Source organism: Stegostoma tigrinum, chromosome 18, assembly GCF_030684315.1.
Source record: "Stegostoma tigrinum isolate sSteTig4 chromosome 18, sSteTig4.hap1, whole genome shotgun sequence".
Lineage (NCBI taxonomy): Eukaryota > Metazoa > Chordata > Chondrichthyes > Orectolobiformes > Stegostomatidae > Stegostoma > Stegostoma tigrinum.
The window spans coordinates 10,128,658-10,144,226 of NC_081371.1; the positions used below are offsets into that span (position 1 = coordinate 10,128,658).

The 15,569-nt window shown below is 37.4% G+C and overlaps 1 protein-coding gene across 1 annotated transcript in view; it reads right to left on the minus strand.

Annotated features, from left to right (window-relative positions):
- zcrb1 (zinc finger CCHC-type and RNA binding motif 1) overlaps window positions 1–15,569 on the minus strand; it is a 37,222-nt gene that overhangs the window by 4,808 nt on the left and 16,845 nt on the right. The window contains exons 2-7 of the mRNA XM_048549184.2: window positions 15,384–15,498; window positions 10,057–10,085; window positions 6,207–6,318; window positions 6,004–6,111; window positions 4,119–4,228; window positions 3,953–4,037 (exon numbers count right to left, since the gene is read on the minus strand). Coding sequence (XP_048405141.1) covers window positions 3,953–4,037; window positions 4,119–4,228; window positions 6,004–6,111; window positions 6,207–6,318; window positions 10,057–10,085; window positions 15,384–15,467 — 528 coding nt within the window. The 5' untranslated portion in view covers window positions 15,468–15,498. The remainder of the gene's footprint in view (window positions 1–3,952; window positions 4,038–4,118; window positions 4,229–6,003; window positions 6,112–6,206; window positions 6,319–10,056; window positions 10,086–15,383; window positions 15,499–15,569) is intronic.

Sequence of the window (15,569 nt, forward strand, 5' to 3'; positions counted from 1 at the left end):
TTTACGCCAGCAACGTTCTCCTACAACCTCTTCCGTCAGGCAGAAGATACAGAAGCTTGAACACAGACAGCAGCTGGTTCAAGAACAACTTTTTCCCCCGCTGTTATCAGACTGAGGGACTCTAACTTCAAATAATGCTGATCTTGCCTAGCGCACGCCCTGTGCAAATTTCAATGGCTCCTTCAAACATTTTGCTGTTGATTTTTTTTACCCTATGATTTGCATGCCCTTGCTTATGATGATCTGCCTGTACTGCTAATAAACAAAGCTTTTCACCATATTGAGGTGTACATTACAAATCAAACAATGGTGCTAGCATCATAAAATCCCAGAGGTTATCATTATAAATAAAGAACAATAGTGGGCTGGACACCCAGTAGAGCCTGCTCTACCATTCAGTTGGTTCCGGGTTATTCCAACATTTTTCACGTCCACTTTCCTGCCTTTTCCCATAACCCTTGGTTCACTTATTGATCAATTTCAGCCTCAAGTATGCACAAGAACTCTGCCACAGCCCTCTGTGGGAAGGAATTCAAAAGATTCTTACCCCTCAGAAGAAATTCCTGCTCATCTGTCTTAAATTCTGAGACATTTCCCTCTGGTCCTAACTTCTCCCACAAAGGGAAATGTTCTCTCAGCATTTATCCACTCTAGCCCTGAAAAAACCTATGTGTTTCAAAGATATCAACTCTCATTCTTCTGAACTTGAATGAGTACCATTCTGAACCGGATTTGCCACACAAACTGCAACAGAAGGTCAGAGGCTAGGAATACTGCAGTGAGCAACTCATCGCTCAACTCTTTAAAGCCTGTCCACCACTTACAAAGGCACAAATGAAAAATATGATGGAATACGCCCAACTCGCCTGGGAGAGTACGGCTCCAGCCTCACTCAAGATGCTTTACGTGAGCCAGAACAAAGCAACCCGTTGATTGTCATCTTTTCCACTAATATCCAATCCCTCGATCATGAATTTTCAGTAGCAGCACAGCATACCATCTACAAGATGCACTGCAGAAATTCACCAAAAATGCTTAGTCAGCATCTTACAAACCCACAACCACTGCTATCTAAAAAAGTCAAGAGCAGAAAATTCATGAGGTGCCTACCTTCTGCCCATAAATGTGACACCAAGACTCCAGTTGCCTGCTATTTCAACACACCACTGTGTTCCCAAACCGATATTTCTGTCAGAAGCAAGCTGCAGTCTTTCAGTCAGCCTCAGCGTAAGTAGCGCAGCGTCTTACTTTTCACCTAAGGAGTCAGCTGCTTTTAGTACTTAACAATAGGCAAAGTGCCCTTCTTTGATATTGTATCGTTCTATGAAAGCTTGTTTAAATTATATGTCACTATAAGGTTTTGGAGGAGATTTGTAACTTGGGTTGTGGGTGTTGAGGTTGGTTGGCTCGCCCAGCTAGTTTCTTGTATCGCAGACGTTTCGTTACCGTGCTGGGGAACATCCTCAGTGCAGCTTTTGACGAAGCAGCGGTGTGTTTTCCCGCCTGGTTTTCAGAATCGAGTCCGTTGAGCTAGATTGCCTCACTTCCAGTTTTCCTTCATAGTGTAGTGTATATGGGGCGAGTTCAATGTGTTTATTAATAGCATGTTTGGAGTAAATTTGTAGGTTGGGTTGTGGGTATTGAGGTTGGTTGGCTCGCTGAGCTGGCTTCTTGTATCACATGCTATTAATAAACACATTGAACACAATGACGCTTCATCAGAGGCCGCACTGAGGATATTAACCAGCATGATAACGAAGTGTCTGCGACACAAGAAACCAGCTCGGTGAGCCAACCAAACTACATGTCACTCTTTCTCCATACCTCTTTCCTCTCCTTTGCTTCAACCACACTCCCATCATCTTCCTTCCTGTACACATCTCTGGTCCCTTTCTATTTTCTCTTTTGTTTGTTCCTCTAGCCAGCACTTCTGAATTGTACACACATCGCCGCCACCAACCACACCCCAAAAAAAACTACCACCACCACCATATAGCATACCCAAATATGAACTCCCATCCTTAATATCCACCTGCTCACCTACTCCTGCTATCATCCAGGTTGCTTTCAGCTTGCTGCTCTCAGCTTTTGTTGTCACTTATTCAGCTTCTCTTCTGTCCTGGCCTGCTATCAATAATCCCCTCATTTGCCTACCCCTTTCATATCTCTGTCTCTACCTATCTGCTCACCTCTTCCGCCAAATTCATCTTCAGCATAAATATCATTTTTTCCTAGCCACTATCAGTTCTGGTAAAGAGTCACTAGACTCAAAACGTTAACTCTGCTTTCTTCCCCCAGCTGCCAGACCTGCTGAGCTTCTCCAGCAATTTCTGTTTCAGATCTCCAGCAGCTGCAGTTCTGTGCTTTGTTTCAGAGTTGTAACTAGCAGTTTAAGTTAATAGTTCATAATTGTTTACCTATGTTTAGAATTTCATTATTTGTAATAAAGAGTTCTTGTTTCATACAAAAACCTGGTCAGTGTTTTCTGTTAAACTGAGGTAAATCGGGGACTTCAAGTACTTTGATCCTGGAAATTGTGGAGCTCGAGTATCAGTGTTCTTACTGGATCATGTCAAGACAAAATAAGGAGAAACTGTTTCCAGTGTGACAAGATCAGTAATCAGAGGGCACAGATTCAAAGTTAATTTCTCATTTTATTCCTTTTTTTTTTCAAAGAAATCTATTCACACAACAAGCTATAATGATTTGGGATGTGGTATCTGAAAAACCTGATGCAAGCATGTTCAATAGCAACTTTCAAAGGAGAAGTGGATACTTTGGAAGAAAAAGGTTAATTGAACCGCTCTGTCAAAAAGCTAAATCATGTTCAATAGGCTAAGTGTCCTTCTTTGATACTGTATCATTCTATGAAATTTTAAAAAATTATATGCCACTTTTTCTCCATGCCTCTTTCCTCTCCTTCCCTTCAACCACACTCCCATCATCTTCCTTTCTGTACACATCTCTGGTCCCTTCCTATTTTCTCTCATGTTTGTTCCTCTGGTCAGCACTCCCGAATTGCCCTGCCCACCACCAATATATAACATACCTGAATTTAAACTCCCAATTAAGGAATAGGATTTCAAATATGGCGACCATTTGTCCAGCTCCCCATGTAACTTTAATATGTTATTAATGTAACATGCATCAATATACCCTACAGATTTAACAGTATGCCTTCCACTAGCAGAACAATTATTTGGCACGAGAATATGCCCAGAAGCAATTACTCAACGTCAGAAATTTGAGCTACTGTATTGCATTTCAGCTTTGAGGGGATGAAGAGTGGGCCACAGCACTAGATGAAAGGAATGGTAACTGCAGGGTAGGTAGGAAAATGAGAGACAATGAAGTTAGGCAAATGAGGTCATGACAGATAGGAAGGAGAGAAGAAGGAAGCCAGAAAATAAAATGATCAAATTATATTTCCTACCTCTTCCCTTTAAGAGCAACCTGTTCATTCTCTATGTTTTCCCCCTTCACTCCTCCATTCCTGTCTCCTCTCCCTACTTTGTGCAGTCCCACCTTCTCATCTCATTAGGGGTGAAGAATTAGGGAACACTGAACAGGTACAAGGCCTTCTGAATGCTCTGGCACATTGCAGGTGATACAGTACATGATTATTTGATCGTCAGTTACTCTTGAATAATTCCATTTTGTTTAAAAACAAACTGCAACATGGGATTATAAAAGACCTGAGTGGTATGATGTCTGTGTTGGAAGTATCTTGCAAAAGACCCCAATTAAGCCAATCAATATTATGTCATCAGCACAGTCATCAATTGCAAATACAATTTATTGCAATACAAACAATGATAGAAAGCTCTCCCAACGCTTGTTTCTGAAGCAACAGAACGGTAAAATGACTTAGAAAGAAAATTATTTCTAATCAGATCCAAGTTAATTTATGATCCAAGGACATGCATCAATTTATTTTCTCAGAATCACATACCTGAAAAGCAATAGCTTGACTCAAGCTTTCAAGGGCAGGGTCTTCTCCTTCGTCTTCACTTTCTTCCTGCTGCTCCTCATCCTCACTGAAAATGCAGAAACATTTATTTTGATTTGCCCTCAAAACAACCCACTTTTAAACAGGTCAAACAATGCAATATACCCACATTTCTTCTGGCTCAGTGATTTTTTTCTTTTTCTTTTTCTCTTTCTTTTTCGGAGGTTCTCGCTCTCCAAGCATATTTTTTGGGCATGCATAACTCAAATGGCCATAATCCTGCATTGAGAAATGAAGATCACAGTTTCAAAACTGCATTTTTTACTTCTATCTGAAACACATTTCAAAATCTCAGCTTTAGAGATAAGACAAACTCTTTACTAAATCTTCAAGAGAAATGCTTGTTGTGTGTAGTGTAATTACACTTTGAACGGTAAATTCAAAATTTACAAATTTATTACTTATAGAAATCTTAGAGATATTAAATTGCTCGCAGACTGATCATTTGTATGTAAGTTGCTGCTGATGCTCAAGCTGAAGAAACAAAAATGTCAATGCACTAACATTCACTTTCTCAGGATCAAAGAAATATTGCCTAGATAATATCCTTTGCAGGAGACAAGGTTCCATCTTCACATTGAGGATATTTTTCATCGTACTGTGTGGTATTATGCCAAATGGAACCGATTTCAAACAGATCGAACAACTCAAAGACTAAATATAAATGAGGCACTGTGGAATTCAGCATAAAAGTTACGTTCAACCACAACCTGTAAACTCAAGATCCAGCATATACTCATTCTCCTATTACTATCGAACCAGTTGCTCAACCCTGGTTCACTAGGGTGTACAGGGGGACTTACAAGGAGCAGCATCAGGTATTACTGAAAATGAGTTTCTACCAGCAAAGCGAAGACATAGGACTACTGGCATACCAAGGAACACAATCAATATGCAATACACAGAACTGAGTAATCCCACAATCAACAAGTCAGATCTAAATTCTAATCTGGTCATATCCAACTGTTAACGGTGGTGGCAAATTAAAGAATCCACTGGAGGTGGCTGCTCCACAAATATTTCCATTTTGAAAGATGGGCAGTTCAGCTCGCCAGCACAAAAGACAAAGCTGAAGCATTCATAAGCATCTTTAGCCATAAGCATTGAGTGAGCAATCCATCTCAGCTTCCACTGGAGATTCCTGGCAAAACAGATGCCAGAGAACAGCTAAATCAACTCACTACACATGATATCAAGAAATGCCTGACAACATTTTGGCATGAGTACTGAAGACTGATGTTCCCCAACTAACTATGTCTCTACCAAAACAGCTCCAGTACAATTGCAACAGCCAGCAATATGGAAAATCTGCACAACTATGCCCTGTGCACAAAAAGAGTAAATTCAGCCCAGCCAGTTACAATTTCTTGAATATATTCTCAATCATCAGCAAAACAATTAAAGGCCTTGTAAACAGTGGTATCAAGTGGCACTTATTCAACAAACACCAGCTCAGTAATGTTTACTTTGGGTTTCACCAGGGCCACTCGGTTCCTGACCTCATTACAGCCTAGGCCCAAAAATGAACAAAACAACTGAACTCAAGAGACGAAGTAAGAACAACTGCTCTTCTGGTCAAGTTATCAAATCACATTTTGACTATCAACTTTCTTTCCAAGATTCAATTCTGTGGCTGCTTTTAATTTGTTCTCGACTAATTATTCTCGGGTTAATACACATCAACATACATGACATTCACTATGTATCATACTTGCAGCAGCACAAATTACAGTTGTGCATGAATTTATTGGCTGATCTGGATTGTGCATGTTACAAGAACAAGGAGCTGTGTGCTTAACGGCACGTTTCCCACGTCTGTGCATGGTGAATTGATTTTTGCACATTTTTAGATTTTATTTTACACTAGAAGATGTTAATTCACATTTTGGATAATTTAACCCAAAGCTATACCTCTTCAATCTCTTTTATTGTACTGTAATGCCAATAAAACCTAATAATTGTATTTATGTTTTGCATTTGAGCGTTGTACTCACACCACATTCATAACATCTAGATTTGTCTGTGTAATTCCGCCGCCTTATGAATTCAGACGCTCTACCATTGTCAACTGCAATACTTGCTTTCACTGTTCTGCCAAACAACTGCAATTGACAAGAAAAACAATGTTACGTCAAAGACAATTCTTATTCAATTGAAAACAAAATTAAAATGGAATTGAAAACAAATCATAGCTCACTTGCTTGTTGTTAAGTGCCCTCGTACAGTTATATGCTGATTCTCTATCCAGAAATAGAACAAATGCCACACCTTTACTTTTTCTGGAATCTTTATCCCTCAATACTGTAACTCTGTAAACAAATGGATGCAGTCTCAGCAAATAAAAACCATAAAAGGTCACTGAACAAAACAGTCTTCACAGAAGGTTATAAACAGTGGTTAATTTACTTTCCATGGAAGCAATGTTGCAAGCAAATCAGAAATCTTAACATAATATTTTACACCATATTACCAAAACCAATAAAGCTACTCAACGCAGTGACCAAATTTCAGTCAATTTAAATTCTATTCTTTATTTCTACTAAGTTAAATGAAATCTTTAATTTCTCAAACTGTCTGAAGTGCTCTACCTAATTTAAACAAATAGAAATTTTCACAAAACACTCCAATCACGAGAGGTAGTTTTATAGGTACTAGCTTAAAAAAACAATTACCGACTCCACGAAGGCTTGGTAAAAGAACATGATGTATATTAGCCTGGATTTTACAATTGCTGTTGACCTCAAATAAATCATCACAGTAATCTAGTCATACTCATGACAGAACTTTAACTTGTTCCGTGAGCAAGTGATTAGAAGGCTCATTCACGAGAATTTCCATGTTGAGCTGCTTGGAAATCATCATGCAAAATTTCCTTGTTGATGTAGCAGCATAACAGCACTAATTATCAAATTGTTATGACCAATGGATTTCTTAAAATGGTTAAGTTTTAAACTGTCTTCTTTACTTCAAGGTGAGATGAAAATAGTCTGGGGGCGGCGGGGGAGAAATGTGATATTCTACAAAATCTGCCTGAAAAAAAAAGCCCACGAAATAAGGTCCAAAATTCAATACTCGGATGCAAAAAAGGCCTCTAAGGCAGTCAGACATGTGGATCTGGGAAGGAAGGCCTATAACAGATTCTGCTATATTAGGTAGAGATGATGATGGGTTTTAGGTTAGTCACTAAGGGAAAAGATACTTCGCAAGCATAGGGCTTTCAACACTGGGCTGCATTTCTGCTGGAAGTATGGGGTAATGTGTAAACTGTGTGGCATTTTTGTTTGTTAATGGGGAATATCTTTGCTGTCGTTTAGTATATCAGTTGCTTATTATGTAATGTTTACTCAATGTTAGTTCTAGTTTATTAAGTTTTAAAATGTGAAATTTCAATGTGTGATTCCTTGCATTGAAGACTGGGAAATTCACTCTTCTGTTTTAAAAAAAATTATTGGTCTCGATTGAGATCATAACAAAACCCACCCGACTCACCAACTTCCTTTAACAAAGGAAACTGCCATCCTTACCTGGTTGGCCTACATGTGACTCCAGACTCATAAACGTGATTGATTCAAAGGGATGGGCATTAAATACTGGCCCTGCTAGCAATACTCACCTCTCGTAAATGAGTAAAAGAAAGTCACTTAATGTTATACAGAATGAATTAAAGATTTGTACTTTAAATAATGAATTAAGGTAGAAGCTGAAATATCATAAACATACTAATGCTTTGTTTAGCTGTTTCAAAGATCTGACAATTGATTACAATGAGATATTCCACATGCCATAAGTGAAAATATCACCTTTAGGGCCAAATTGGTTACTCAACAGTAGTCATTACTCAGATCACCATTCAAAATCAAGGCACATCCCATTAAATAAGTCTTAATTTTGTATGGGAATTCTAAAGTCAAATACAAGTGGTTAGAAATTATAGATAATGGGAACTGCAGATGCTGGAGATTCCAAGATAATAAAATGTGAGGCTGGTTAGAAATTATACTTCAGTTATACGACGCCCAAGTTGGGCCACATCTGGGAGTAATTAGATAGGTTTTGGACACTGTACCTCTGGAAGGATATAATGATTTGCATCAAATGCTTAATTTGCAGTCAGGTTCAAACAGGTGATAACAGAGTCAAAGTTCAGTCAAAAGGTTTTTATGGATTCCAGGTTGTTATATTCATGAAAGTAGAAGCACTGGCAAAACATTTGGTAGACTATGCATTTCAAATGGCAATTTGAAGTATTTTTGGCAAATTTTGTAGATTACACAGTGAAGTTCAATGGCCTCAGCACATAAACTTTGGTTGATGCTTTTGTGTAATACTGAGGGTTTGCTGAACTCTCCAAAGCATCTTTTGAAGTGCCAAATTGCGCGGTTTTAGTGAACATTAGAAATAGAAAAAGAACTGATGTGCTAATACAAGAATTTAATTCAAATTTGATTGTGCAGATATTTTCTTGGAATCCATGAAGTTAATGGATCATTGAGCCTCAAACTGTCTGATATCTAATTCATAAGGTTGCATATCCCAATGAATCTAACAATGCATTATGTTTACAGACAATTTGAATATTTGTACTTCTCCAAAGTGTCTGTAAATTCATTCCCTTTTCCCTGAACTTGATTAAACTTACTACATCTCTTTTTCTCCTCAGTTCTGGTTTAAAGCCATAATTTGAAATGTTAACGCTTTCACTCTTCACTAATGCTGTTAGACCCACTGATAAGCAGGTATACTTGGAATCACTTCATTTAAAACCAGCTAAAATTGCCTTTGTGTAACAAAATGAAATAATTAGCACATTACTCATTCTATCAATGGATCATCTTGCTTAAGTAAATTAATTTTTCCTCACTGCTCTCCTATATTTTAACCTTGTCACAATCTTTGCTGGATTGATCATTCCAGATTTGTTTAGCAGTTTGTGTTAAGAAATCATTCAAATGGGTACTTAAGACGATGAGAAAATGAGTTAAAATGTAGGTAAAGTATTTCTTGAAAGATGCCAGAGAAAAGGGAGGTGATTGGGTGGTCTTCATGACTTTAGTTCATAATTTGTGTCTCCGTTTTGTCTTGTTTCTTAACACGCACTTTGCATTCAGATTATTATTATACCCTCACAACCTATTTGGACACAACTTTTATTTCTTTACCCGTGACCAAAAAAATATTTAATTTATTTAATCTCTCTTCTCCTATCACAGGCCTACACTTTTCAACATCCAAAACTTCCTACCACTTGCTAAAACAGACCTAATGCATCATATTTAGATTTCCAATATTCCTAATAAAGGATCATTGTTTACTGGGAATGTTTATGCTGCTTCAATCCAATGAAGTTGCCCGAATAATATCCAGCATTTTCTGTTTTTATTTAAAATATGGGTAAATTTCCATTCAAAATAACAGTCTTGAACTAAATACATGGCTAAAATATTGTTTAAAAGTAATGACTTTTGCAAGTTACACTTCAAAGTTTGAAAGAATGGGACTTAGCAAATCCTTTAAACTAAAATTTGATTTCCTGTCACTTGAAACTAGCTGCTGTGTTTGTTAGCATGGTCATCTCGTGCAACCCTGGAAAATTTAATTAACACTTTTAAACATTGAAATGTCATGATTAATAAAAAGAACAACTGAAAGTTATGAATATATCTGAGGTGATTAATACAGAGTATGATACTAGTGATGATCTCTCCTCCACTACTTGAGCATCAGAATCCATTTAATGGTGGACAATTTCAAAAAACTGGATTAATGTGATTGGCTGGTATACCTTATTGAGGAAATATTGTTAACAGAGATGATATTTCATTTCAGAAGTCCTAGAACTAAAGCTTTCTAAATGTCCACACCAAGTTTACGGTATTTAAATCAGGTTACATCAACATTACTACGGTGAACTTTGGTCTATCATTTTAAAAAAATGACCTTGGAAATGTTAGGTCATTTGCTTTTGAAAGAAAAGGCAAAAAAAATTCTATCGATACCAGAAATTTACAAATAATTTATGTCATTAGAAATTCTGACGTTTCACTTACTTGACCACTGTGCCATACTTGGAAAAAATCTGAAAGTAAAACATTGTCAAATGAATGTTGGTTATATTAGGAACAAAAATAAGCAAACAAATGACTATTCAAATCTCAAATATAAAAATAATAAAGATCAATTAAAAATAATTATTGCTGGTGCAACATTTTAAAATACATTGAATTGTTGTGTCCACTCAATAACTGACTAGAGGTGAATACCGTATCCAAAATTGTTGGTATCATTAAATTAAGCCTCAGGAAAAGGGGTGTGAATAAGGAATGTTAAAATATTCAAGTATCATTCGTTCTCTTCCATAATCTTCTGACTCAACAGTAAATGCATTCCTACTGAGTTGCAGTCTCACACTCCGCACTGACTCAATTCCCCTCCCAAATTTAGAAATTTACAAGTCTTTATGTTAATCTTATACTCTTCCTAGTTTCGAAAATATTTTCTTAATCTCCTCCACACTACAAAGGGTTCCTCTGGAAGGACGGGCAAGGGATCAAGACTCAAACTTTGCCAGTCATTAACAGAGAAATACAATACCATCAAGGATTGGTTTGCCGTTCAGATTTTACTGCTTATCTGAAAAAGTGATGGACTGAAGTTTTGAACAGCATCAGTTGGAAGTCACACGTCAATAGTCTGCCTAATTCAAAATCTGTCAGAAACCTTTGGTTCAGGCCTTGCCACAGGCTTATCATGCTAAATCAATGCACATTTATTTCGTGTTTTGATGTAGTAAAACATACAGTTCACAAGAGCATTGATGAAGGAGCTGATTGTCCAAGAAACAAAAGTAGCCTTCATCAACATCAAGACACCATTCCAATAAGTATGGTACCGAGGAATCCTAAAAAATAGAACAGGGTTTACAAGAAAACCTTGATTGGTTGGACTTATGCAGACATGCAAAGATGACTGCGGTTGTCAAGGATCGATCATTAGCTCTAAGCAAATCACTAATATTCAGTGCAATGTTATCAGCAAAAACCCCCTCAGCTGATTACTAACTTTTTTTCGCTATCATAAGATCCAGAGTGGAGTCATTTGCTACTGACTTGAACTTTCAGCCATGTTGACAACTGCTCCAATAATGAACCAGGTCATGCTGTCCCACTACCAGACTTTGGACAACATCTTGACTTAGTGTGACACAGTAAAGTTCATTCATTCCATTCAAGAACCACATTTTATGCAAAGGTGCAACATAAGTGCATCTTTGTTGTTAAAATTCTCTCCATCTACAAGACGTGGTGGAAAAATTTTGCAGCAACAATGCAAAAAACTACTCATTATCCAAGACTAAACTGCTTTCTTCATGTGTTTATCCCCTCACGCAACTCACCACAGTGTAACTGCCTCCACTTAGTACTACCTGCAGGATGCAAAACAGGAACACTCAGTTTATTCTGACAGCACTTCATTCCCCTGTGGCCTTTACCAGTCAATATTGTCACCAGAGACCATCGCTTTTATCAAAGTACCCCTGTCATGTCAAGTACATCACGACTGGGACAAAGTACTTCCATTGTTGCTCCATGGCCACCATGAAATCCCCCATCTAACAGTACATGGGCATTATGGTACCACAAGGACTTTAGGAATTCAAGATGTTGGCTCATCATTACCTTCACTGGGCAACAAAAGATAGTTAATAAATGCTGTTTTTCCAATAAGGAATAACAAAAGTAGAACTAAGTCTTTTGACCAGACACAACTTGAAAATTTGAAAGCAGAGATCCCAATTTTGTAACAACATAAACACCACTAGACACCATCAAGAATACTCAAATTTTATAAAATGCTACAATTGCTGTGCATTTGATGATTGCGTTTTGAAAACAAAATAATAGGAATATAAATTAAAATCTATACTCAGCAATACCCAAGTGTTTCATAAATCATTCAAGCAATTCTATCAAGAACCAGATAACTTTAGTATATGATGGCATCATGGCCCAACCTGTTTACCGACATTAGCAGAAAAATATATTCTAAAAGCAGATGTCTCATTCATTGAATATTTTTCCCTCAACCCCCTCCCCCAAGAAAGGCCTGCACACTAGCACATTACAGTATGGTGCAGAAATGTTCACTTGAGAAGCCAACTCCTTTAAAATTAAAAAAAAAATCTGGGATCATTTGTTTTAAAGTAATGACTTACTCCATCAACACTCCATGTGCATGCTGTAAGTTCAAGATTCAAAGAGTTCTCAAATAAACCAACCTCTACCAGCCACACTTTCATACCTCCAAACCACCAGCTGAATGAGACTGGGAATATGCCACCTTCAACTGTCTGGATGTAAGAAATAGTGTTTTATTTAATCATTCATTCATCCATCAGATGTGAGCGCCATTGGCTGGACCAGCAGTTATTGCACATCCCACTGTGTTAGACAATGAATTCTAGTCATTTTTCTATCATGACATGATATTCTTGGGTATTAATCAAAGGTATTGTGGTAATTTTGAAAATGATCCAAAGATCGTGTGCTTTCATTAATGTTATCTTCTTCCAAGAAGACTGCTATAGATGTTCACCTCTGTCTGTCCTGTGCCACATTCCACACATAATAGACTGGGTACAGTTGACCCATCATCCATTTTCTCCTCTATGTCCCTCTTCAACATTTTCTGTCAAATCTTTCCTTCTTGTAATGTTTTCTGCTATTCTAATGATGTCACCAAAATATCTATCCTTCACTCTTAATGATATGCACACATTCTCTTCTCTCCAATCATTTTAAACATCAACTCATTCGTCTTTCTTGGACAGGCACAACATTTCCTCTATGTCTGCATCTCAAATGCATTCAGCTTATCTAGAGTCTTGGTTTGTTCTTCAAGGTAGTGACGGCATGCAAACAGACATGACAAAAAGCAGACACTCAGCATTATTTTCCCCAAGATTCAAGCTCATTTTCTTTGATGTTAATAATTTCTTCAACATGACAAAATCTCTTTTCACTACGTTCCAGCCAATGACTCAAAGCATAAGTACCATCAATTGTAATAAACTAACCAGGATGTGTGAACTATTTCCCTTGTTTCAAGACATGTCTATTTACTTAAACTTTCACTTCCAGGGTTAGGCATGTGCTTGTCACCATAGTTAATCTATTTGCCATATTTACTTTGTTTATAGTTTCCTATCATGCTTCTTCTGACTCTGCCATCCGTATTGTGTCATCTGTGCATCCCAAGTTGTTACAATCTGGTATATCTTCTGTGTCCACGATGATAACTTACTGAACAGTTGTGGGCCTTAAGACATATGTGATGAATTCCTCTTTTAATTGGGAAGCTAACACTAAACTAATGAGGGTGATAAACTTTAAACTAAATGTTACTGCACAATCAGCACACACTTGAGAATTGAGCAAGTAGACAGCAAAAGATATTCCACGTACAAGCACCTCATGTAGATACAGAAAATCCAGGAAGAAACTACTCAGTTGAAGGGAAAGAAAACTATTTCTCTATAAAACAAAAGACATCTGCTCATCTTGATTTATAATAAGTTCAAAGCTATCATAACACTGCTCTGCAGCAGTATGTAAAGCAGATTAAATGTTAGAATATATTAAGGTTAATATTGAGCTCAAAAGAGTGAAGTTATTAATGACACTCATTAAAACACTTATGGGACCACCTGTAGAATACTTTCACAATTCAGATTACTGCAGTACAAAACAGTGATATTGCAGCTATTGAGAGGGTACAGAAAGCAGGAACAGGAATGACTGAGGAGACAGAATTATGAGGAGTAATGATGTAAACTGGGCATGTTCACTCGTAGACTGATTTTTTTTGTGTTTGTTCATGGGAATGTGAGCATCACTGTTCATTCTTAAATGATTTTGAGAAGGCAGAGGTGTGCTGCCCTCTTGAATTGCTGCAGTTATTGGGATGTGGGTGTACCTGAAATGCTGTTAGAAAACAACATAATTGTTCTTTTCAGAATTATGTAGTGGTGGATAAAGTGGAGACGGTCAAGCTGCTTTTTCTTATCACGAACAATAAAAGTAGAAAACACAGCACAGTACCAATCTTCACAAATTATTCATATTTTCCTTTCAGTATTCTCATAAAGGGTTGATTCCTTCAAACAATCACCAACCAGAGGGTTGTATATTATTCAGGCAACTTCATTGGGCAGAAGCAGCACAAACATTCCCAGTAAACGATGATCCTTTATTAGGAATAGTGAAAACACAAAGAAAGCTTTGGGAAACATGTTCAAAATCACCTGTTCCACAGGTCAGGGATGAAAAGTGGCCAAACGTGAGAAAGTCTGAAAATTTCTCCAATGAGGCATCATATATACATAGTGCAAATAAGCAAACTCGCTGCAGCATGAGGGGATGGAACGTTATTACACTTTTCCGTACCTGCAGTGAATTGCACATGATTCTACGGCACTTCAAGTGGATAGAATTGCAAAAGAATCTTGAGATGATAATAATTTTGATCCATTGTTAGAGTCCAAATTGAACCGTTGCCTGTTACTGAAAATTACTTCACTTAAGTGACCGAATTCGCATCAACCATTGCATCACGGGTCACAATTCGCTGGAAGGTACATCATGGTCAAATCTATTAGCTCTCACAGCACAAGGATCTCTGATGTCCTAACCAATATATCTCATTCAACCAATACAATTAAAATACAGGGTTTGGACAATAATTTCATTTTCTTTTCTGGGATTTTGCTACTCTTACAAGCAAAATAACTATAAATGTCCCAAGATGGGCATAGAAAGGATATTTCCTTTTGTGGGTCTGTCTAGAACTACAGTGTACAACTTTAAAGTGAGGTGTTGCTCTTTCAGGACAGAAAGATGGAGAATTGTTTTCTCTGCTTAGAAGGTTGTGACACTTTGGAGCTCTTTATCTCAGAAGGCAGTGGTGCCGGGGGCATTGGAAAATTTTGAACTAAAGTTGGATAGTTTCTTAAGGGGAACAAAGATTACAGAAATATGAATTTGAAATACATTTAGATCAGCCATTGTCTTATTGAATGGTTGAGCAGGTTTTGCATGCTGAATAGTCTACATCTGCTCCTATACTGTATGCTTGCAATTGGCTGAGTTGCATCCCAAACGTATGAAAAGCTACAGATAAATACAAGTTCTTCCTGAGCCCGTGGTCTAAGAAATCTCAACCAGGACAAAGACCAAGATCATACCTAGGATCATCTTAGCCATGGGACAAACTGCAAAAGAATTAAGACAGCCTTGACCTACACATACCTAAAGTACAATTTCAAATTAAGCATCATTTCAATACCCCATAACATATCTGACTGTTAAAATAAGCTTACCTTGTGCAGATCACTGTTCGTCAGTGAAAATGGCAAGTTAGATACATATACTGTGCTTTTGCTTGGTGCCAATCCACCACTCATTTTTTAAAAATCTGAAATTCCTTCTTCACAACTAAAAAAGTAAAACAAAAATCAATGGAGAAATAAAACGTGCAATTCAGTTAATTTTTAATCTGATGCCAG